Here is a 24,326-nt window from a genome sequence, read left to right on the forward strand (position 1 = left end):
TTCTCTGGTTGGTGCACTTCTACTTAATTACTTGTCCAGAACCAGACCTAATGTCATTGTCTCTAAGAAGCTCTAAGAAGATTCATCCTTAGGGAAAACAGTTGTCCTTCATTTGTATTCCCATATCCCTTTGTAATACCTCTAGTATAGCACTTATTGCATATATTATAATTCCTGGTTTAAATTTCTTTCTCCTCTACTAAAATGTGAACTTTTTGAGGAAAAGGATGGTATCTTATTCATTTTTGTACCGCTAGATCCTCACAGCACCATGAACATGGAGCAGGCATTCACATGTTTGTAGAATAAACAGCAGATGTTCAATAATAAAAACCTAGATAATGCATTTTAATATATTATACCTTTAAAATCTTCCTAACAACCCTGTGAGATAAATATCATTATACTTATTTAACAAATGAGGAAAATGGCTCAGAGATTAAGCCAATGGCTCCAGGTCACAAAGCCAGCAGTGGCAAATCAAACACTGAAATTCAGATCTTCTGATTTTAGTCTAGCATTCTTTCTAGTTGACTAGGCTGCCCTCCTAAACACTCAATTAATTGCCTGAACCCTTTGAGATTGCATTTTTCTTCTACTGTCCCTCTTATCATACATCTATCTTAAATAATACTAATTTGTGTTCTTGTCTCAACTGCCTGTTACACTGTAAATTCCACGTTGGTTAAGGATTACTTGCCTTTGTATCTCTTGCTCTGCCTGGCACAGTGCCTTACACATAGTAGGTGCTCATCAAATTGGATTGAATAGATACCTGGAGAGCACTAGAATGGTCATTTTGACAGGCCAGTTCTTGCTCAACCTCCGAAACCTCCAGCAGATTCCGCTCACTGACCAACCGAGACAGCTCTCCAACCACTGTCACATGCTTTGATACAGTCCCAGACATCTTCTTGAATTGTGGGTAATTCTCAACAAAGGCCTGCCATGGGAAAAACATCAATTAGGGGTTCTGTTATTTCTTGATGAGGATAGGCATATATGAAGAAGGAGAAAAAAAAAAAAAAAAAAAAAGGAAGGGATTATTCTTCTGCCCAGACTAAGGCATCTAATACTTTCAATCACATGGCATTTTGTTATGCTTAAGAAGAGAAGAACTAGTGTATGTCAGTAGACTGAGTCTTTAAATAGACCAAATATGACTGATGAATGGAAAGAAGTACATGGCTTATTATGAAGTTTTCACTATATTTTTTCCTAAAGAGAAGTATTACAGAAAATAATCTCAAACCAAACAAAAGGAATCAAGGCAGAAATCAGACCCAGAATATTCCAGAAATGCTGCTTACATGAATAGTTCCAAAGTCTTGTATGTTAATCATCCATGTACATGTTCAATTTACCTTCATGTCTGCTATTGATTCTAGTTTTTGCTGTTCTTTTGGTTTCTTCTTCTGAAAGTCTTCCATGAGATTCTTTATGTTGCTACCAATCTCAGCAAAGTTCAGGTACATATTCTGTGAAAAAGGAAGTTGGAAACACAGTTCTATCAACAAGTCTGACTTTCAGACAATTTAAAAGAAGTAAAAAAGAACACTGAATACAGTGAGAACTGAAGGGCAAGAAAATTTCATTATCATTACCAAATCTGGATATTGGCCAGGACACTGGTGATGAATACCATTACCATTTTCACAAAGGGCTAAGGACAGGAGGGAAGTAAATAAATTGGGTTCTAATTTTAAAAGTACAAAACTAAGTATGTGATTACTGTGAAAAAAATATTGTTAAAGGGTCAGAAAAAAGTCTGCCTTCCCTTGAGATGCAGTTTATCTACAGGCTGCCTCTATCATCCTTCTACATGAAATCCCCAACCTGCTCTCATTCTAACAAATCAATATTAACCTTCTTACATAAAAACAACTAAAAAAATTTAAAAGAATTTTAAACCACTTACGTTAGCATAGAATTCATCATTTTCAGCAGATAGGACCACCTCTCTCAAGTCTTTACTGATCCCTGGCACTCTGGAAAGGTCAATCCGATTGTTGTTTATGCCCAGTAGTTCATGGACCATGGCCTGATATGTCCACTAAATAAAGAATTATGAGAAAAAAAAAATTGGTAACTGACAAAACATGGAAATAGTACACGGTCAGGAAAACAAATAAAAACTGATAACATTCTTAGTAACTAGTCTTGTTTACATGGAGGTTCTCTATTTAGCTCAAATTTTATTAATACTTTGTGCTATACTAAGCATTAAGATTGTCATTTTAATTGGTTAAACATCCGACAGTCAAAATGCTTTTAGATCTCACACTTTTGGAAGAAGGGCAGCCAGATTAATATTCCTGATAGAAAGAAAACAAATTAGATCTATCATTAGCTCCAATTTTTGCCTGTGAATTAAGAGTATATTTTTGGCTTCATAGATAGGGCTATATTGGTACTGCAGTTACAAGCTGTACCATTTCCTGTACACTTCTGTGGTTTTCTGCAGCATGAGAAGTGTGTTCTTGCAGATCTGAGTGGTGCTATATTTATCCTGGGAACACTAATATTACCAGAAAAAAACCTTGTGAGTTGATCAAAACACACATATTCAGAAGCTTGCCTCTGAATCCATTTTACTTTATATTTTTACTTAATATGCATTGTGAAGAAGGACCGGTTTCCAGTCTGGAAAGGAGAAACCCCCAAATTTGCCTTCTCACCTTTTATGGAGAACAGGTTACTTTTAGTCACAGGCCCATTAGAGAAAACTAAGTATTTTCCAGCAAATTACCCTCTAAATCTAGAGTCTAAATACTAGATTTGTTAAAATAACTTCAGAGGTTATAAAAGTAGGTGCTTTATTTCCTAAAATATTTGCCAATGAGTCCTTGAAAAGGCAAGTTTCATTACAGCATTTAAAATAAGTACAACAAAATGCTTTATGCTTCCACAGACAGCATCCTGTGCATGCTTTCGCCATTAGCACATACTTCATAATTAAAATGATGTTTACTTTCTCCTCATTGGATCATGAATTCTTTGAGAGCAGAGACTGTATCTTTTAACCTTTTATCTCTAGTACTTAATACAGTACCTGGCACATAATAGGTCCTCAGTGAAATCTGTTGAATGAATGATTGCTTTTCTTTGGGAAACTAAATTATAAGCAATTATTTTTCTTTCTACTTTTTTATATCATCAAAATTTCTTTAGTTATATTATTAAAATGTATATAAAATATGTAACACATAATATGTAATATATAGAATATATAAAGTTATATTACTTTGAATTTTAGGAATATAAGCTATCTATCATATCATAGAGAAGTTGCATTCCACAGCACAGATTTCCCCTAGCATTAACATTATTATTATAAGCTGGGATGGAACTGAAATATAGACTGTGCCTTTTCCTATAAATTTAAAGTCACTATTAATAAAGTATCTACAAAGTGTAAGGCACTGTGCTTGTATTCACAGAAGAACAAACATTAGTAAGACACAGTCTGCCTTGAAGGAATGTATAACCTAGGAGACTGTGAAAACAATCAAAGGTACAACATAGAAAGTGCAGCATGAGTCATAAGATGTTTCAAAAACACTTAAAAGATGTTTCAAGTGGTTTTAAAGGATAAGAATTTTGAGAGGTGAAGATGGGAAGAGAATGTATTCCAAACATGCCAGAGTTCAAAGAGAGGTCACAACATGAATAAAATGATGGCAGGAAATCATGAGGTATATCTACACAGTAGTGGGCTGCAGGTTTTCTGTAACGTTGAGCCTACATTGTGAAGGCTCATGGATGCCAAGTTCAGGAGTCTGTATTTCATCCAGTAGGCAAATGGGAAACAATTAAGATTTTTTTTTTTTTTTTTTTTTTTTTTTTTTTGCGGTACGTGGGCCTCTCACTGCTGTGGCCTCTCTCGTTGCGGAGCACAAGGCTCGGGACGCGCAGGCCCAGCGGCCATGGCTCACGGGCCCAGCCGCTCGCGGCATGTGGGATCCTCCCAGACCGGGGCACGAACCCGTGCCCCCTGCATCGGCAGGCGGACTCTCAACCACTGCGCCACCAGGGAAGCCCCCGAAACAATTAAGATTTTTAAGCCAGGAGTAATAGGATCAGAACTTACTTTAGTAAAAGTAATTTAACAACATTGTATCCTTGAGATACATTAGAGTGGAGAGAAATTAAAAGTGGGGAATCAAGAAGATGACTATTTGAGGATTCCTATAAGAGATTAGATACACCAAGATAATGGCAATATGAATGGAAAAGAGCAGACACTGGAAAAGTAGAATCTACAGACCCAGAAGTTGCCTTAATTAGGGATGGTGGCAGAAAGGGACAGGAAGGATGAGGCAGAAGAAAGAGCTGAAGATGACTGTGGCTGGAAGAACACTGATACCAGAATGCTAGGAAACACAAGGCAAAAACAAGAATAGCTGAAAATAAGAAGGCAAATAAATGGACCATGTTGTTCATTTCCACATCTGCATTTTGATGAATACCACTTGAAATCATCTTTTCATTATGCTAAGAAAGGGCTCTGCACCTGGTTTAGCAATGGGGTGATGGCATCATCGCAGCGATCTAAAATAAGTAGCAATGGAGGAACCTCAGTCCGCCGGAATTCAAACAGTTCATATTCTTTAGTTATCACCTGCTGTGGTAAGAGAGAAAGACGGTTTGGTGAACCAATTAGTAGCAGATAGAGATGATATAAATAGAAAATTAATACACAAAAACCACATTTAACAATAGTTTCTTGCACTTTCATACGCCTTCCATAAAAGGATTCAAAAGCTTGACAAAGTTTAGTAGCATTCTGTTTAAGGGGTTAGGATTTGAAACTCTATTTTACAAGCGGTTTAATAGGATCAAAAGAAGTTAAGTAGCTTGCAAATGTTTCTTGGGTTAAACCTAAGAATCTTAGCTCTAATTTGTTGCTTTCGGTCTTGAATTACAAATGCCCACTTCTTTGCCAGTAAACCTAACACATCATCTCCTTAGTTTTAGATAAAATATTCCTTTAATTTCTGAAATATGAAAAAGAAATGAATGGTCTTGACGTTTTGGAACTGGAGATAGAGAATGCCATACCTTAACACATTCTGCAAGTCTCTTTGCTGTCTCTGATGAAAGCTGGTAACGAATCATGGGACATTTCTTCAGAGATAAAAGGAGAGCTGTCAGTCCTTGAGTTGCTCTGGATAGTTGGACTGGATCCCAATTTCGACCCTTTTTGTTAAAACATATATTCAGAGAAAATATCTGAATTTTATCTTACAAGTCCAATTACTTACTGAATTAACTCCTACCTGATAAATAAACTTAAAAAAAAATCCTTTCTTTCCATACCTGGCAGCAACCCAGAATATTGAGGGAAAACAAATGTGGATTCACAGCAATGTAATCACCATAAAATTCCTGCAAACAAAGCACCAAGATTAGTCAGTCATTCCATAAACTCCTAACTGTATCATGCAATAATATTTTTCATATGTGATATAATACTATGTGATACAATCAAGTTTGAGGAAATGCAGGTATAAAAGAGAAAAATTGATCAATTAACAATTGAGTAACAATAATCAATGTGAGGGAATTAATAAGATAATCATAAAATAGTAGCAATAATAATAAATCTTTAACCAAAAAAACCCAAAAAACAAAGTGGTATAAATATACATATCATACTTAAGAAGACTTATCAATTAGTAAAAATAAAACACTGCTAGGGCAAGATACACAATGTTACACTCAGTTAGATGAATAGGAACTTTGCTGTCCAGTGTATTCTCATGAGGGAGAATATGATTTAAAATAGGTCATTCTTTTTTCATTCATTTATCACCTAGCGCATCCTCCTGAAAATCCAAAACTTGTTTATTTGCTTCCCTGAGGACGATATTCTTCACTTAGGTGATAAATGTATTCAAACATCTGTGATAAATGTATTCAAGAACACTAAAGGGTTTAAGAAGGAAAAGGTAGCATGAAATGTTCTAATGTGAAGTATTACATAGAATGCAGAATAAACATTTAGGAGTTGCACGTTTTAACCTAATGACAAATCTGCTTACTACTTCCCAAAGCAAGATAATCACAAACAGAACTTTAATAAACCTCATTCACATCCTTTACTTCCTATTCTCTCCCAATCAGACATAAACTATAACTGTGTAGATGAATATTCTTATAGTATAGCTCATAAAACTAGCATAAGACATATCTGGCTCTGTCCCCAACCCTGTGAAACCGTCCCTACCAATCCAGTACCTTTCCAATCTCCTCATTCCCACTGCCTACTTTAATTCTATTCCCACTCAATTTGATACCTCTTCCAAACTTTCTAAATATGAGTATAGTCTGGTGCAATGCACATTTATTGTGTCTGATCAATAGCTTCCTTTCTTATGAGACAACACCTTCCATATTTTTAGACTCAAATCTTTAGAAAGGGCCAATATAAGATATGTATTAGAGGACCAATATGTTTACCTGAACCTCAGCCACCACTTCCTGTTCATCAGCTTCAGCTAATGACTTCACATCACTCTTGCTGATCACATTACTGAAATCTGAAACAGACATATAGGTTGTGGTTGACTCAGAGGAGATCACCTCTGCTGCAATTAGACATAAATGGGCCTGACAGTTAAAGTCTAATGACTAAGTGAAATTTAGTATACATTGTGGTATATGTCAAACACCTTCACATTGGAATGAACAGCACAAATATGTTTAAATCTGTAAATTCATAATACTTAAAAAAAAAAAAGGGAACCACCATTGTAGGCATTGGAGGATGCTAGGGAACCAAATCATTATATTGAAAATAGCAAATACTGGGAAAGAAGTAAGCTTTTATCCTTTTATATGCAAACTGTACCACCAGATAACCAAACGGTAGATGAGGGGAAACTCCTCTTTAAAGAAATTTTCCAGCTAAAGAGCAAAGGAATGATAATGATAGAATTAAAACACCATCATTTTTTTCAAACCCCAAATGAATCAATGGATGGAACTAGGCATTGGGCTTTAACCTCTGCTAGTATCACAGTAAGAGACAATCAGTGGAAGCACACAACACTATCTATGAAATATTCTCGTCAAAAAGAAATCAAATCTGAATCTAATTAAGCCTCTGTATCCACGTACCAATTTACAAGAACTAGAGGACAGAGGGAAAATTTTAAATTGCAAAGAACATGTTAAAGTACCCCATGCAGACGCAATCAGCAAGATCCAGGCTGTGGGAAACTTTAACAGAACAATGTAGTTTCTTCAATAAATAGACCACAAGGCGGTTGGGGTAGAGAGAGGACTTACAGAAGATTAAAGAAACTTAAACAACGTATCAACCAATAGCAATGTGTGGACCTTACTATGATCCTGACTCAAACAAACAGTGGTGAAAAAAAAAGGCATGAAAGAATTTGAAATTTGAACACTGAATGAATATTTGAATAAATAGGAATTTTCTTCATTATTTGGATATAATAATGGTACTCTTTAAAACAAGTCCTTATCATTTAGAGATGCATATGGAAATATTTATGGATGAAATCATGTGATGTCTTAGGTTATCTTCAATATAATATTGATGGGGGAGTAGACAGCAGTATAGCTAAAACAAGATTGGCCATGGTACGATAATTGTAGAAACTGGGTGATGGGTACATTGGGATTTATTAGACTATTCTGTCTACTTTTTACATATTTGAAAACTTCCATAATAAAAAAGTTTTTTTTTTAAATAAAGGAAGGGAGGAGCCTGTTATACAAGATGTTTAGTAGACATAAAAATATACAAAAATAAAATTATTAAAAAATGACATGAGCAGAAGGCCAGTTTTGTGCTAATTAATATAAATTGTGCTAAAAGTCTGTAAAGAATAAAATCACTATATATAAACTCATTTTATTTCAATCAAATAAAATTGTGAAATTGATTGCTCCACCCAAGACATTTCAACAGTCCATTTTTCCTAGGCTTTAGTGCTAACTACTTTAACATATATAATTTTTTTTGACTTCATAGATTTACAGCCCAAATCAAACAAACTTTACAACCAGAAGAGTAAATATTAGACTTATTTTTGATTATTAATCCCAACCACTGCATCAAATAACTTTTCAGAGGAAAAGGGAGTCTTTCATCTCATGATCTATTCAATTTTTAGCTAAGAGACTCAGCAAAACAGTAATTCTGTTAGATGTCCAGATAAATTTGACAGTATGGGGAATCAATCTCTCTCTCTCTATAAATATATGTGTGTGTGTGTGTGTCTATGTGTGTCATTGAATACAAAAGTTTTTATACTTTCCTATCCTCAGTACCTAGCTTGTAATCTGACTTAAAAAATACTGGAATGACTGCACACCTATCAGAATGGCTAAAATGAAAAACAGGGACAACACTAAATGCTTGTGAGGATACAAAGAAATTAGATCACCTGTACACTGCTAATGGAAATGTAAAATGGCATAGTCATGCCAGAAAACATTTAGCAGTTTCTTAAAACACTAAACATGCAACTACCATATGACCCAGCAATTGCTCCCTGGGTATTATTTATTACAGAGAAATAAAGACTTACGTTCACACAAAAACCTATACACAAATATTTATAACAACTTTATTTGTATTAGCCCAAACTAGAAACAACTGAGATGTCCTTCAACAGGTGAACAGTTAAACAAATTGTGGTACGTCCATACCATGGAATACTACTCAGTAATTAAATAAATAAATAAATAAATAAAAATGAGGACTTCCCTGGTGGCACAGTGGTTAAGAATCTGCCTGCCAATGCAGGGGACACAGGTTCGAGCCCTGGTCTGGGAAGATCCCACATGCTGCGGAGCAACTAAGCCTGTGCACCACAACTACTGAGCCTGTGCTCTAGAGCCCGTGAGCCACAACTACTGAGCCTGCATGCCACAACTACTTAAGCCCACGCACCTAGAGCCCATGCTCTGCAACAAGAGAAGCCACCGCAATGAAGCCTGCGCACGGCAATGAAGAGTAGCCCCTGCTTGCAGCAACTAGAGAAAGCCCGTGCGCAGCAACAAAGACCCAATGCAGCCAAAGATAAAATCAAATAAATTTAAAAAAAGAAAAGAAAAGAAAAAAAGGAAAAAAAAGCTTAATTGAAAAAGAAAACCCGTGATTATTAGCCAAAAATAAAACAATAACAAAAACAAAAGTAGGATGACAGAAAAGAATAAAATTGCCTGTTTTTACCTCCTGGGGTTGTTTTAAGGGCTGAATAAAATATAAGAGAGTTCTTATAAACTACAGTGTCTTATCACAAATGTTAATTTTTTGTACCATTATTAAATTGTAGTATATGCGGAAGAAAGTATATATCTTAGACTATAGTTTAAACCCTAAAACTCCAAAGCCTTCAAGTAAACAATACAAATGCTATGAAGATCAATAAGGACATCTAGAGGAGAAAAGATGTAACTTCCAAAGCAGAATGTATTACATTAAAAAAATCCATATAAATTGTATAGTAACCACAAACCCAGTTTATTTCCAGGCCTCCACCCCCTTTCCCCTCCCCAAAAGTTATGCAAACAGGAGATATCTACCTGATGACTTGTACTTTCAAGTATTACATAAAGTTGCAAAGAGAAGTAGACTGTTTTCATCTGGTATGTAAAGTAAATCTCTGCTTTTCCAACAAACTCAAGTATATCCTCCCTCCAAATAAATAAATCAGCTTCTATGCCTCCGTTCATAAAAGTGTAAAATAGAAATAAATATACATACGTTTTTGGCAAAGGTAGAATGTGAAAGTTGACTACTTACAACTTTTGACTTATAAAGAAACTTGAAGGGCAAAGTAAAACTTAACAAAAAATTTGTTTTTAACCTAAGCAGTCTATGATGAGTGGAAATCACATTTAGCTCTCAGAAACAGAATGTTGGTCCAACACTTTTAACACTTTTAATACTTTGAAATGACAAAAAAACTCACCAGACTCTTTCAGTGATGGATTCAATTAACTTACTGATGATATGAAGTACCCAATAGAACATATTAGCTAGGATTTAGTTACATGATTGAACAGGTGAAATAACATACTTACAAATAAAATATATACTGTATTTGGGTCTTCGGAGCTCCTGAATCAGATAATCCACATTCTCCTAGAAAAGAAAAGAACAAACAAATAAAATATGAGAACTGCTTAAGTGAGAAAGTAATAAATACGTACCATCCACTGATTTATTTAAGTATTTACTGAGTGCCTACTCTGTGCTGAGGTCTAGATTAAGTGTGTGTATGTTGGGAGGGGTGAGGGCTGGGGATAAAAAAGAGCCACATTGAATACAATGATCAGGAATCATGTAACATTAACTAGCTGCATTGCCTTGGCCAAATTAAGATTAAAAAATATAAAGGACATAGATGTTGAAATACAACATAAAATAGATAATAATTCTGCAAATTTGCCTCAAGCTGTTTGTTTATAAATTTTATTCATCTGATCAAAATTCTTATGTGGAATATCAAAATGTGTCTAGTCCTTTAAAAACCAACATTCAAGAGAAAATATAGTTAAATATATTCACTTGGACTTTTAACTAATTGGGACCAGAGGCTGCAGAACTGCAATATTTGTGAAGTATTTGCAAACAGTAGGCTAAGACCTTTTGTATAATTACATTATTTAAAAATAAAACGTGAAATTTAGAACTAAAAGTTGATTTTCAAATGGTCAAAACATAATAATTCCAATTACATACGATCATAATGCAGATCTTATCTACTTTTGATACTATAACATATGGTTAAATTTCAGTATAAAGTTGATCCCCAAATTATACGTGATATAAAATATCATTTTTGAATGTTAAAAAACCATACATTTCCTTACAGAATTAAAAGTAACGTAAGCAATACATATTGCTTGTTAAATGGGAAAAAGACTTTAAAAACTGTCATTTAAATTTAAAAAACACATTAAAAATTAACTTTATAATGTAATCTTAAGGAAAAATTGTTTTTGACAACACATTTTGAGTTTGAGAGAACATACATATGGCGCTGAAAGAGCTTCTCCAATAAAAAATGTTAGGAAATGATTGATAATCTCTAAGATCCCTCCCAGAGCCAAAATTTCATGACTAATATGAAACAATTGGAAACTACTGTATCAAAGAATTAATTGATGTATTAATTAATTCAGGAACTATTTATTGAGTATCCATTATGTGGCAGGCATTGGGGACAGAACAGTGTGAAAATATGCTCTCCTGGAGCTTACTGCTGGTAGGTGAGACATATTAATTAATCACACAAACCATACGAGACTTCAACCATGATAAGTAATAGGAAGAGGAAGATGGTGCTATAAGTGTTTATGAGAGGGGAGTTTGAACTGGTCAGCAAAGCCAGGAAAGATTTGCTTGAGGGAATGAAAACGTTCCAGGCAAAGAGAAGAACCTGTGCAAAGGTCCTGCGGCATGACGGAATACAGTGGACTGAAAGGTTAGTGTGGCTAAGAGCAAAAGGGGAATGGTTTGAAATGAGGCTATAGAAATAGTAGGAACTAGACCATACAGGGCCTTGCAGGCCACACTTAATGGAGTTTTGTCTTTATCATAAAAGCAATGAGCAAACATTCAAGGGTTTCAAGCGTGGTGACATGGTCAGATTTGTATATTGGAAAGTAGATAATGTACAAGCACTGGAGTTAAGAACATGAATATAAAACAAGAGAACATACAAAATAAGACTGAAATAGTAAAGGAATTTTAAAGGAGGACTCAAGTTAGATTTAGAAGATGATGGCTGAAAACTGACAGAAGGCTAAAGAATCTTTAATCAGGGGAAGAGAACAGAGGACAGGAATGAGCATGTAAAGGGATCATAAAAAGGCCAATCTGGCTGCAGTGGAGGAGCAGAGGTAGGACATAGGAGGTTGAATACATAAGGGCAGACCAGACCAGCTAAAGGAGGGCTCTGAGGGCTACTAAATATAAATTTAATCATGGAAGTAAAATTGAGTCATTAAAGGTTCCTGAGCATAGATGTGAATAAAATGATAAAGACTCAAAACACTGATATAAGTATGTATTGGTGGCCCTGAACCAAGATGGTGGAGTAGAAGGACGTGCTCTCACTCCCTCTTGCGAGAACACCAAAATCACAACTAGCTGCTGGACAATCATCGACAGGAAGACACTGGAACTCACCAAAAAAGATACCCCACATCCAAAGACAAAGGAGAAGCCACAATAAGACTGTAGGAGGGGCGCAATCACAGTAAAATCAAATCCCATAACTGCTGGGTGGGTGACTCACAGACTGGAGAACACTTATACCACAGAAGTCCACCCACTGGAGTGAAGGTTCTGAGCCCCACGTCAGGCTTCCCAACCTGGGGGTCTGGCAACGGGAGGAGGAATTCCTAGAGAATCAGACTTTGAAGCCTAGTGGGATTTGATTGCAGGACTTTGACAGGAATGGGGGAAACAGAGACTCCACTCTTGGAGGGCACACACTAAGTAGTGTGAGCATCAGGACCCAGGGGAAGGAGCAGTGACCCCAGGGGAGACTGAATCAGACCTACCTGCTAGTGTGGGAGGGTCTCCTGCAGAGGCAGAGGGTGGCTGTGGCTCACCATGGGGGCAAGGACACTGGCAGCAGAAGTTCTGGGAAGTACTCCTTAGCGTGAGCCCTCCCAGAGTCTGTCATTAGCCCCACCAAAGAGCCCAGGTAGGCTCCAGTGTTGGAGTGTCTCAGGCCAAACAACCAACAGGGAGGGAACCCAGCCCCACCCATCAGCAGTCAAGCAGATTAAAGTTTTACTGAGCTCTGCCCACCAGAGCAACGGTCAGCTCTACCCACCACCAGTCCCTCCCATCAGGAAACTTGCACAAGCCTCTTAGACAGCCTCATCCACCAGAGGGCAGACAGCAGAAGCAAGAAGAACTACAGTCCTGCAGCCTGTGGAACAAAAACCACATTCACAGAAAGAAAGACAAGATGAAAAGGTAGAGGGCTATGTACCAAATGAAGGAACAAGATAAAAGCCCAGAAAAACAACTAAATGAAGTGGAGACAGGCAACCTTCCAGAAAAAGAATTCAGAATAATGATCGTGAAGATGATCCAGGACCTTGGAAAAGAATGGAGGCAAAGATCAAGAAGATGCAAGAAATGTTTTAAAAAGACCTAGAAGAATTAAAGAACAAACAAACAGAGATGAAAAATACAATAACTGAAATGAAAACTATACTAGAAGGAATCAATACCAGAATAATTGAGGCAGAAGAACGGGTAAGTGACCTGTAAGACAGAATGGTGGAATTCACTGCTACAGAACAGAATAAAGAAAAAAGAATGAAAAGAAATAAAGACAGCCTAAGAGATCTCTGGGACAACATTAAACACAACATTCGCATTATAGGGGTTCCAGAAGGAGAAGAGAGAGAGAAAGGGCCCAAGAAAATATTTAAGAGATTATTGTTGAAAACTTCCCTAACATGGGAAAGGAAATAGCCAGTCAAGTCCAGGAAGTGCAGCGAGTCCCGTACAGGATAAACCCAAGGAGAAACACACCAAGACACATAGTAAACAAATTGGCAAAAATTAAAGACAAAGAAAAATTATTGAAAGCAGCAAGGGAAAAACTACAAATAACATACAAGGAAACCCCCATAAGGTTAACAGCTGATTTCTCAGCAGAAACTCTACAAGCCAGAAGGGAGTGGCATTATATACTTAAAGTGATGAAAGGGAAGAACCTACAACCAAGATTACTCTACCCAGCAAGGATCTAATTCAGATTCGATGGAGAAATCAAAAGCTTTACAGACAAGCAAAAGCTAAGAGAATTCAGCACCACCAAACCAGCTCTACAACATATGCAAAAGGAAATTCTCTAAGTGGGAAACACAAGAGAAGAAAAGGACCTACGAAAACAAACCCAAAACAATTAAGAAAATGGTCATAGGAACATACATATCAATAATTACCTTAAAAGTGAATGGAATAAACGCTCCAACCAAAAGACACAGGCTTGCTGAATGGATACAAAAACAAGACCCATATATATGCTGTCTACAATAGACCCACTTCAGACCTAGGGACACATACAGATTGAAAGTGAGGGGATGAAAAAAGATATTCCATGCAAATGGAAATCAAAAGAAAGCTGGAGTAGCAATACTCATACCAGATAAAATAGACTTTAAAATAAAGAATGTTACAAGAGACAAGGAAGGACACTACATAATGATCAAGGGATCAATCCAAGAACAAGATATACCAATTATAAATATATATGCACCCAACATAGGAGCACCTCAATACATAAGGCAACTGCTAACAGCTCTAAAAGAGGAAATCAACAGTAACACAATAATAGTGGGGGACTTTAACACCTCACTTACACCAATGGACAGATCATCCAAAATGAAAATAAATAAGGAAACACAAGCTTTAAATAACAGAATAGACCAGATAGATTTAATTGATATTTATAGGACATTCCATCCAAAAACAGCAGATTACACTTTCTTCTCAAGTGCGCACAGAACATTCCCCAGGATAGATCACATCTTGGGTCACAAATCAAGCCTCAGTAAACTTAAGTAAACTGAAATCATATCAAGCATCTTTTCTGACCCCAATGCTATGAGATTAGAAATGAATTACAGGGAAAAAAAAGTAAAAAAACACAAACACATGGAGGTTAAACAATACGTTACTAAACAACCAAGAGATCACTGAAGAAATCAAAGAGGAAATCAAAAAATACCTAGAGACAAATGACAATGAAAACACGATGATCCAAAACGTATGGGATGCAGCAAAAGCAGTTCTAAGAGGAAAGTTTATAGCTATACAAGCCTACCTCAAGAAACAGGAAAAATCTCAAATAAACAATCTAACCTTACATCTAAAGGAACTAGAGAAAGAAGAACAAACAAAACCCAAAGTTAGCAGAAGGAAAGAAATCATAAAGATCAGAGCAGAAGTAAATGAAATAGAAACAAAGAAAACAATAGCAAAGATCAATAAAACTAAAAGCTGGTTCTTTGAGAAGATAAACAAAATTGATAAACCATTAGCCAGACTCATCCAGAAAAAGAGGGAGAGGACTCAAATCAATAAACTTAGAAATGAAAAAGGAGAAGTTACAACAGACACCACAGAAATACAAAGCATCATAAGAGACTACTACAAGCAACTCTATGCCAATAAAATGGACAACCTGGAAGAAATGGACAAATTCTTAGAAAGGTATAATCTTCCAAGACTGAACCAGGAAGAAATAGAAAATATGAACAGACTAATCACAAGTAGTGAAATTGAAACTGTGATTAAAAATCTTCCAACAAACAAAAGTCCAGGACCAGATGGCTTCATAGGTGAATTCTATCAAACATTTAGAGACGAGCTAACAACCATCCTTCTCAAACGCTTCCAAAATATAGCAGAGGGAGGAACACTCCCAAACTCATTCTATGAGGTCACCATCACCCTGATACCAAAACCAGACAAAGATACTACAAAAAAAGAAAATTACAGATCAATATCACTGATGAATATAGATTAGATGCAAAAATCCTCAACAAAATACTAGCAAACAGAGTCCAACAACACATTGAAAGGATCATACACCATGATCAAGTGGGATTTATCCCAGGGATGCAAGGATTCTTCAATATATGCAAATCAATCAATGTGATATACCATATTAACAAATTGAAGAATAAAAACCATATGATCATCTCAATAGAGGCAGAAAAAGCTTTTGACAAAATTCAACACCGATTTATGTTAAAAACTCTCCAGAAAGTGGGTATAGAGGGAACCTAACTCAACATAATAAAGGCCATGTATGACAAACCCACAGCAAACATCATTCTCAATGGTCAAAAACTGAAAGCATTTCCTCTAAAATCAGGAAGAAGACAAGGATGTCCACTCTCATCACGACATTCAACATAGTTTTGGAAGTCCTAGCCATGGCAATCAGAGAAGAAAAAGAAATAAAAGGAATACAAATTGGAAAAGAAGAAGTAAAACTGTCACTGTTTCCAGATGACATGATACTATACATAGAGATTCCTAAAGATGCCACCAGAAAACTAGTAGAGCTAATCAATGAATTTGGTAAAGTTGCAGGATACAAAATTAATGCACAGAAATCTCTTGCATTCCTATACACTGATGATGCAAAATCTGAAAGAGAAATTAAGGAAACACTCCCATTTACCACTGCAACAGAAAGAATAAAATACCTATGAATAAACCTACCTAGGGAGACAAAAGACCTGTATGCAGAAAACTATAAGACACTGATGAAAGAAATTAAACATGATACCAACAGATGGAGAGATATACCATGTTCTTGGATTGGAAGAATCAGTACTGTGAAAATTACTATACTACCCAAAGCAATCTACAGATTCAATCCCTATCAAATTATCAATGGCATTTTTTATAGAACTAGAACAAAAAATCTTAAAATTTGTATGGAGACACAAAAGACCCCAAATAGCCAAAGCAGTCTTGAGGGAAAAAAACGTAGCTGGAGGAATCATACTCCCTGACTTCAGACTATACTACAAAGCTACAGTAATCAAGACAATATGGGACTGGCACAAAAACAGAAACATATATCAATGGAACAAGATAGAAAGCCCAGAGATAAACCCACGCACATATGGTCAGCAAATCTATGACAAAGGAGGCAAGGATATACAATGGAGAAAAGACAGTCTCTTCAATAAGTGGTGCTGGGAAAACTGGACAGCTACATGTAAAAGAATGAAATTAGAACACTCCCTAACACCATACACAAAAATAAACTCAAAATGGATTAGAGACCTAAATGTAAGACTGGACACTATAAAACTCTTAGAGGAAAACATAGGAAGAACACTCTTTGACATAAATCACAGCAAAATCTTTTTTGATCCACCTCCTAGAGTAATGGAAATAAAAACAAAAATAAACAAATGGGACCTAATGAAACTTCAAAGCTTTTGCACAGCAAAGGAAACCATAAAGAAGACGAAAAGACAACCTTCAGAATGGGAGAAAATATTTGCAAACGAAGCAATGGACAAAGGATTAATCTCCAAAATATATTAACAGCTCATGCAGCTCAATATTAAAAAAACAAACAACCCAATCCAAAAATGGGCAAAAGACCTAAATAGACATTTCTCCAAAGACATACAGATGGCCAAGAAGCACATGAAAAGCTGCTCAACATCACTAATCATTAGAGAAATGCAAATCAAAACTACAATGAGATATCATCTCACACCAGTCAGAATCGCCATCATCAAAAAATCTAGAAACAATAAATGCTGGAGAGGGTGTGGAGAAAAGGGAACCCTCTTACACTGTTGGTGGGAATGTAAATTGATACAGCCACTGTGGAGAACAGTATGGAAGTTCCTTAAAAAAACTACAAATAGAACTACCATATGACCCAGCAATCCCACTACTGGGCGTATACCCTGAGAAAACCATAATTCAAAAAGAGTCATGTACCAAAATGTTCATTGCAGCTCTATTTACAATAGCCCAGAGATGGAAACAACCTAAGTGCCCATCATCGGATGAATGGATAAAGAAGATGTGGCACATACATACAATGGAATATTACTCAGCCATAAAAAGAAACGAAATTGAGCTATTTGTAATGAGGTGGATAGACCTAGAGTCTGTCATACAGAGTGAAGTAAGTCAGAAAGAGAGAGACAAATACCGTATGCTAACACATATATATGGAATTTAAGGAAAAAAATGTCATGAAAAACCTAGGGGTGAAACAGGAATAAAGACACAGACTTACTAGAGAATGGACTTGAGGCTATGGGGAGGGGGAAGGGTAAACGGTGACAAAGCGAGAGAGAGGCATGGACATATATACACTACCAAACGTAAGGTAGATAGCTAGTGGGAAGCAGCCGCATAGCACAGGGAGATCAGCTCGGTGCTTTGTGACCGCCTGGAGGGGTGGGATAGGGAGGGTGGGAGGGAGGGAGACGCAAGCGGGAAGAAATATGGGAACATATGTATATATATAACTGATTCATTTTGTTGTGAAGCTGAAACTAACATACCATTGTAAAGCAATTATACTCCAATGAAGATGTTAAAATGCAAAAAAAAAAAAGTACAAATGAGGTATCACCTCACACCAGTTAGAATGGGCATCATCAGAAAATCTACAAACAACAGATGCTGGAGGGGGTGTGGAGAAAAGGGAACCCTCTTGCGCTGTTGGTGGGAAGGTAAACTGATACAGCCACTATGGAGAACAGTATGGAGGTTCCTTAAAAAACTAAAAATAGAATTACCACATGATCCAGCAATCCCACTACTGGGCATATACCCAGAGAAAACCATAATTCAAAAAGACACATGCACCCCAATGTTCACTGCAGCACTATTTACAATAGCCAGGTCACAGAAGCAATCTAAATGCCCATCAACAGACGAATGGATAAAGAAGATGTGGTACATATATACAATGGCATATTACTCAGCCATGAAAAGGAATGAAATTGGGTGATTTGTTGAGACATGGATGGATCTAGAGACTGTCATACAGAGTGAAGTAAGTCAGAAAGAGAAAAACAAATAGCGTATATTAATGCATATATGTGGAGCCTAGAAAAATGGTACAGATGAACCAGTTTACTGGGCAAAAATAGAGACACAGATGTAGAGAACAAATGTATGGACACCAAGGGGGGAAAGAAGTGGGGGGTGGGGGTGGGGGTGTGATGAATTGGGCGATAGGGATTGACATGTATACACTGATGTGTATAAAACTGATGACTAATAAGAACCTGCTGTATAAAAAAATAAAATTCAAAAATTTAAAAATAAATAAATAAATAAACGGCAATGGTGTTCAGTGTGATAGGTATGGAGGTTAATCCAGGAATAAAGTGATGTGGGTCTCTGCTGGGATAGTTAGTGGCTTTGGAAGTAGCTGAGAACCTTAAAGACACCTTGAAGGAAAAACTGGCTGTAAGCAGTGACTGAGATGTGGAAAGGAGGAGAGTCATGGTTATAACTCTGATAAACCAGGATAATTATGATGCCACAAATGATGATAATATAAATTTATTTTGTCTTAATACTTCCAGATCATAGTGTGCTGTATTTGCCTAAGCAGACGGCAGCTGTTTATGTAGTACCTTTGTAGGTCGAAGAAAACAAATTGCTTTCAGGTGTTTCATGATCTCTCGATTTTGAGAATCAATGCGTTCAAAAAGGTACACTTCCTTCTGGAGAATTTCCGATTGTGTGTATACCATACTCACTATGCCGGTCTGTAAAGAAAAAGAATTAACTAATATTATGCTAGTCCAGAATAATAAAAACAAGCAGCCATACCTAAGCCTTAAAATCTTTTTTTTCATTAACACTACTTAGTTGGATAACTTAAATACTAACATATGTAATAACATTTACTGAGCATCTAAAATGATAAGTAATGTACCAAAATGAAACGTTCTCTCTGAACACGAACAACCCATAAATTTCCCATCACCTTAAAGAGTTCTTTTTTTAAATTTTGTGACCAATAAATAATAACCTGTCACCTCAGTTTGAGCCCTGACAGCTTTCCTTTAAAAACATAACGCTGAGTGGAAATAACAGGACCATCCCAAGGTCCTCCGAGTGCGCTGTCTTATATATTATTTCTTGGCAGAGGCATTTAAAAAACGATTTCTGATTTCAATAAACTGTTCTGGGTACAAGAACCTCCGGCAGTGGTTAGAGCCATTCAGACTGCAAACCTTCTAGGCAAGCTTTACATACACAACCTTTCAGTTCCACACTGAACTGACCCTCACTTATAAATCTTTAATTACATACTATATCCTACAGCGGAATGGGACCAGCTATTGCAAGGGAGGAGGGTTCCCTCACAAACACTGAGCAAAAGCAAACTCACCGTCTCTTTATCCATAAGAAGTACTTTCATGCCCGGTCCGCTGTCCTCTATCATTTTGGAAATGTACTGCTTCACAGCAAAAACCACGTTCATGGTGGCGAATTGACAGGTTAGCACTATAGCTCTTCCCGCCCCCCGTTTTTCTTGCTAAATTAACCCCCGGCCTCTTGTCCGGATCTCAGCAGCCTCCTCCCCGCCAGGCTTTGGCTTCCGGAAGTCCGGTCAGCTGTGGTCCTGGGAGTTGTAGTTTCGCTACGCGGTTCGGACAAGCAGCCTCCCGGCTACTTGGAAGAATTCGGCTGAGACGCCCTAGGATGCCACGCCCGGACTTGATTCTCGACCCACCTCTAGCCCGGAGGTGTTTGAGGCCCGGACGCTCAGATCTCTCCCGGCCCTTGGCCCGGGGTCCGGGCCGCGGCCTGACGCCCCTCCTGCTGGCTTGGGGAGAGGGTGGCGCCTCGCGGTGTGGAGGAACTTGGCATAATGCTGGCTCGGAGGCAAGAACAGCAGAGCTTGGCCGTGGTCGCTATTTGCCATTAACGCTTTCTTGGGTGGCAGTGAAGGATGGAGGGAAGGAAGATGGCCTTGTGTTCCCGGCAGATGCTAGGGACTCGGAGGGACGGCATTTGGTAAATCTCACGCGGTATTTGCTAAATAGTGGCCGAGATTCGTCTTCCCCGCCTTATTTGTGTCATTAACAAGGCGAGGACACAGTTCGGGCAAAGTGAGGCCCTAATTGGTTTTCCGACGACTGAGGGGTATCGGAAATTGAACAAATACTTATTGAACGAATAAATAGGGAACGCCCTTTAGGAATGTTCTGGGAGAGGCCTCGGATCTCCCAGGAGGGCCTGGAGGTGGGGCCTGCCGCCGGAACTCGCAGGCCGCGGGTCCAGCGGAGCCCGGAACCACCCAGTTTTCGGCTCCCTGGGCGTTTGGACTCCGTGGGTTTCAACTCTCCCAGGTTGCTGGGGACTTGCGATGCTGAAACAGCGGCAGGAGAAGAGTTAACAGGGTCAAAAATGGGTAGGGGACATGTATTCGGTGGGGCTAAAGCAAAGTAGCGCGGGGATTTTAAGGAAAAACTCAAAATTTTAATTTAAGAAACGACAAAAACTTAGCAACAAAATGAATCTTAAAGCCATCAACTTCCACATGTCTACATCTGTGTTTATACCCCGCAGGTCTTCTCTCCATTATGCCATTTCTCGAAAAGGATGGTAAATGTTAGTTTTCTGCACCTTTGCGTTGGGGAATTGTAAAATCAGGAAGACAACAGGAAACAACTGCAAGAAATCAGTGACTTTAATTGCTTGTAAATATTTCTACCCAAAAAATGACCAGTGTTTGTTGTGTTCACAGTTTAATCAATAGGTTCAGCATTACCAAATCAATTTTCTTTCATTACATTGTATGAAGTTTACCGTTAAAACGAGACTTAGAGCACGTCAACAGGAATCTGGCTGTTAAGATTACTTTATAAAATTTTGTATACAATTTTCAAATCCTTTAAGGGAGATCAGAAACCACTTGAAATACCATAGGTTTTTGTCACCTCTGAAATTGTGAAGATGTGTTTATTTTCTTTTCAATTTTTCTACCACATAAATAAAACTTCCCTTTGGACATTTTTTTCTATTTTTGAGATACATTTTGCAAGAACAGTTATATGAAAATGAATCTTTAAATGGATACAAATGAGAAAAATCTAATGTTATCTGAAAATTCTGTTCTTATTCATTTAAAATGTTTAAAAAAATTTTAAATACATTGAATATTTTCTTCAAAGTATATTACAATTTAAAACATAGAAAACAGCAAACCAATGCTAATGAAAAAGTAACTGCAAATCCTGTAAGTTACCAATATTTGAAAATTAATTTTCACTCTTGTGTCATTTGGTTTTTGTTTTTTCTTACCTATAATTTGGATTTCAGTATAGTATAAGGTTGTTTTCCATTTTATGCATTTTTTAGAAAGAACAAGGAGAGAGAGGCTCGTGTATGAACTTTGTGCTTTTTTAGACAATTGTCAATCTGTAAGTAATACATGGAAACTGCATCCTTTTAAGTATTTATATTTGGACAATTATAACATTTTAGAGGAGTAAAAAAAAATGCATATTTTGACAAGACTTACTGACTCATTCCTTTGCCCATGAAATTCCACTGATGTCAGTGGCAGTGTTATTTTACACGTAGGTAAGATACAATGTTTAATAGAATGTAAACATTTTGTACAAAATATTTATTATATATTTAGTGGATTCTATGATGGGCCTGAAGTTTGGCAGCCCATTTCCTTCTGAAGAAAACTAAAAAAGCCGTTTTAAATGTCTCCAGATTAAGAACTTCTTTTGTATTCCCATACCTCTAAAAATAGGACTGAAACCAATGATCAAGTCCAAACTTTTGCTTTGTGACTCATCCAGTTTAAACCCAGTGACTTGTTTTGTTGTAGGCAAGACAGCAAATCCAGAAGCCAATATGAAGCACATTACTTATTTTTTTAAAAATCAAAGGTGTAAATAAACTGTAATAATAAGAAATATTTTTAATAATAGAAACTTCAAATTTAAAAAATACTTTAAATGTAAATGATTACATTAATTATAAACTTCCTAATGCAGTTACTTGAAAATTTTTTTTACTAGGTTCAAGGAATCAGTGCTTTAAGGGTGAAAAACAGGAAGTTAAAAATTATGGTGTTTATATCTGTACATTTTGTTTAGACTTGTAAAGATGTGTGTAAATGAAGTAATCAAGAATGATTACCTGAATAATGACATGTGCTTCAGCTTCTTACAAAGTGTGTACTATTTAGAGGTTTAACTGTCCATTTTATATTTAATCAAAATCATGTTTCTCCTCCATAAGAACTCAAAGTTTGATATAAAACAAAGGATATGTAAATAAGTTTAGTATAATTGTAATAACAATGTGGCCAACTCTTAATTATCTTAGATTATTAATTATTTACCATTCTCCTTGTTGCTATGTGTTAACATAGCCCTACATAGGAGGGAAGTGAAGATGAAAGTCAATGAAACTCAAATTAATTAGATTTTCTGCTTGTTAGCAATTGGAAAAATATTTAGAAAAAGAATGACAGTATTGTTTGTGTCAGACAACCCATCCTTATGCAGTGTTTTTAACCTTTCTAGCCATTTACTCATCTGAGAAGTGGTGGTAATATAATCTACCTTATGAAATTGTGAGAATTTAATGAAATAATGTGCAAGAAAAAAATGTGCCTGGTACATAGTAAAGGCTCAATAAATATCAGTTTTAATTATTTGAAATCAAAAGGTACCCATAACTTTTATTTTTTTACATATGGCATAATTCATTTTCTTTGTCAATAATATTTAAAAAGAGAATGGATTTCAGAATTTGTAAACTATCTTCCAAATATAATTTCCATAATAACTGTATCTTGCATTACTATATGATAATAGAAATATTAATGGGAATATTTGGCCTGCTCCATCATAATTTCTTTAAAGCATACGGTTTTCACGAAGACAAAACTTAGGAAAAATGCTTCAAGTGATTTCAGAGACTTAGTGCCTACCCAGCCTCAAATCAAACAGAATTTGTTAAGTTTTTGTCACAGTTGGTAGTTTAGTACCAAACTTTATGGTAGCAAAAACGCTGAAGAGCTTTAAATCATTAAGTAAAAATTATTTGCATGGAGGGTTCTGTCTGTACATTCAGTAATTACAGTGATTCCACCTTTCTGGTGGTGATGTTAACTTTGATCACTTTATTTAGGTTGTGTCTGCTGGGTTTCTCCACTGTAAATTTACTATTTTTCTCCTTATAATTAATAAATATCATATGGAGAGATGCCTTGGTGAGTTGCAAATATCCTATTCTCATCATACACCTGTTGATTTTAACTGGAATCCGTTGATGGTTCTTCCTTGCAACAGTTGGTGTTTACTGAATGGTAATTATTTTCCTCATTCCTTCTATAGTTATTATTTGGAATTCTTCTGTAAAAAAGTGATCCTTTTCCCCCATTTATTTATACAATCGTTTATGTCAGGCTCATGGATATTTAAGAAAATTGTCACTTTTAAATAATAGAAAGGTATAGATAGAGGTTGAGAGTGCAGACTCTGGAATCAGGCAGCCTGGATTTGATTCTGCTGTGTACTAGTTGCAGGACATTGGTAAGTTACATAAGCGATTAGTGACTCAGTTTCCCCATTTGTAAATGGAGAAAATAGCACCTATATCAGGTTAATGTGAGAATTGAGATAATACATGTAGTCTTTAGCCTAGCTTTAACTTTTTTCTTAGTGAATATTTTGTACTGTGCTTAGTTTTGCTATTTATGTTTCCCCACCTACAAACAGAATAAAAAATATTTTGTTATGTGCTTGCCCCCCTGAGA

The 24,326-nt window shown here is 36.5% G+C and overlaps 1 protein-coding gene across 2 annotated transcripts in view; it reads right to left on the reverse strand.

Annotated features, from left to right (window-relative positions):
- The window catches only part of VPS45 (vacuolar protein sorting 45 homolog), a 68,036-nt gene extending 47,955 nt beyond the window's left edge, over positions 1 to 20,081 (reverse strand). For both annotated transcript variants that reach the window (XM_082832560.1, XM_082832561.1), the window contains exons 1-10: positions 19,926 to 20,081; positions 19,162 to 19,296; positions 10,066 to 10,126; positions 6,463 to 6,542; positions 5,320 to 5,388; positions 5,062 to 5,199; positions 4,514 to 4,624; positions 1,919 to 2,053; positions 1,365 to 1,478; positions 776 to 943 (exon numbers count right to left, since the gene is read on the reverse strand). In XM_082832560.1, coding sequence (XP_082688686.1) covers positions 776 to 943; positions 1,365 to 1,478; positions 1,919 to 2,053; positions 4,514 to 4,624; positions 5,062 to 5,199; positions 5,320 to 5,388; positions 6,463 to 6,542; positions 10,066 to 10,126; positions 19,162 to 19,296; positions 19,926 to 20,018 — 1,104 coding nt within the window. In that variant the 5' untranslated portion in view covers positions 20,019 to 20,081. The remainder of the gene's footprint in view (positions 1 to 775; positions 944 to 1,364; positions 1,479 to 1,918; positions 2,054 to 4,513; positions 4,625 to 5,061; positions 5,200 to 5,319; positions 5,389 to 6,462; positions 6,543 to 10,065; positions 10,127 to 19,161; positions 19,297 to 19,925) is intronic.
- Positions 20,082 to 24,326: the final 4,245 nt, after the last annotated feature.

This window comes from Leucopleurus acutus (assembly GCF_964270905.1).
Source record: "Leucopleurus acutus genome assembly, chromosome: 2".
NCBI classification, from domain to species: domain Eukaryota; kingdom Metazoa; phylum Chordata; class Mammalia; order Artiodactyla; family Delphinidae; genus Leucopleurus; species Leucopleurus acutus.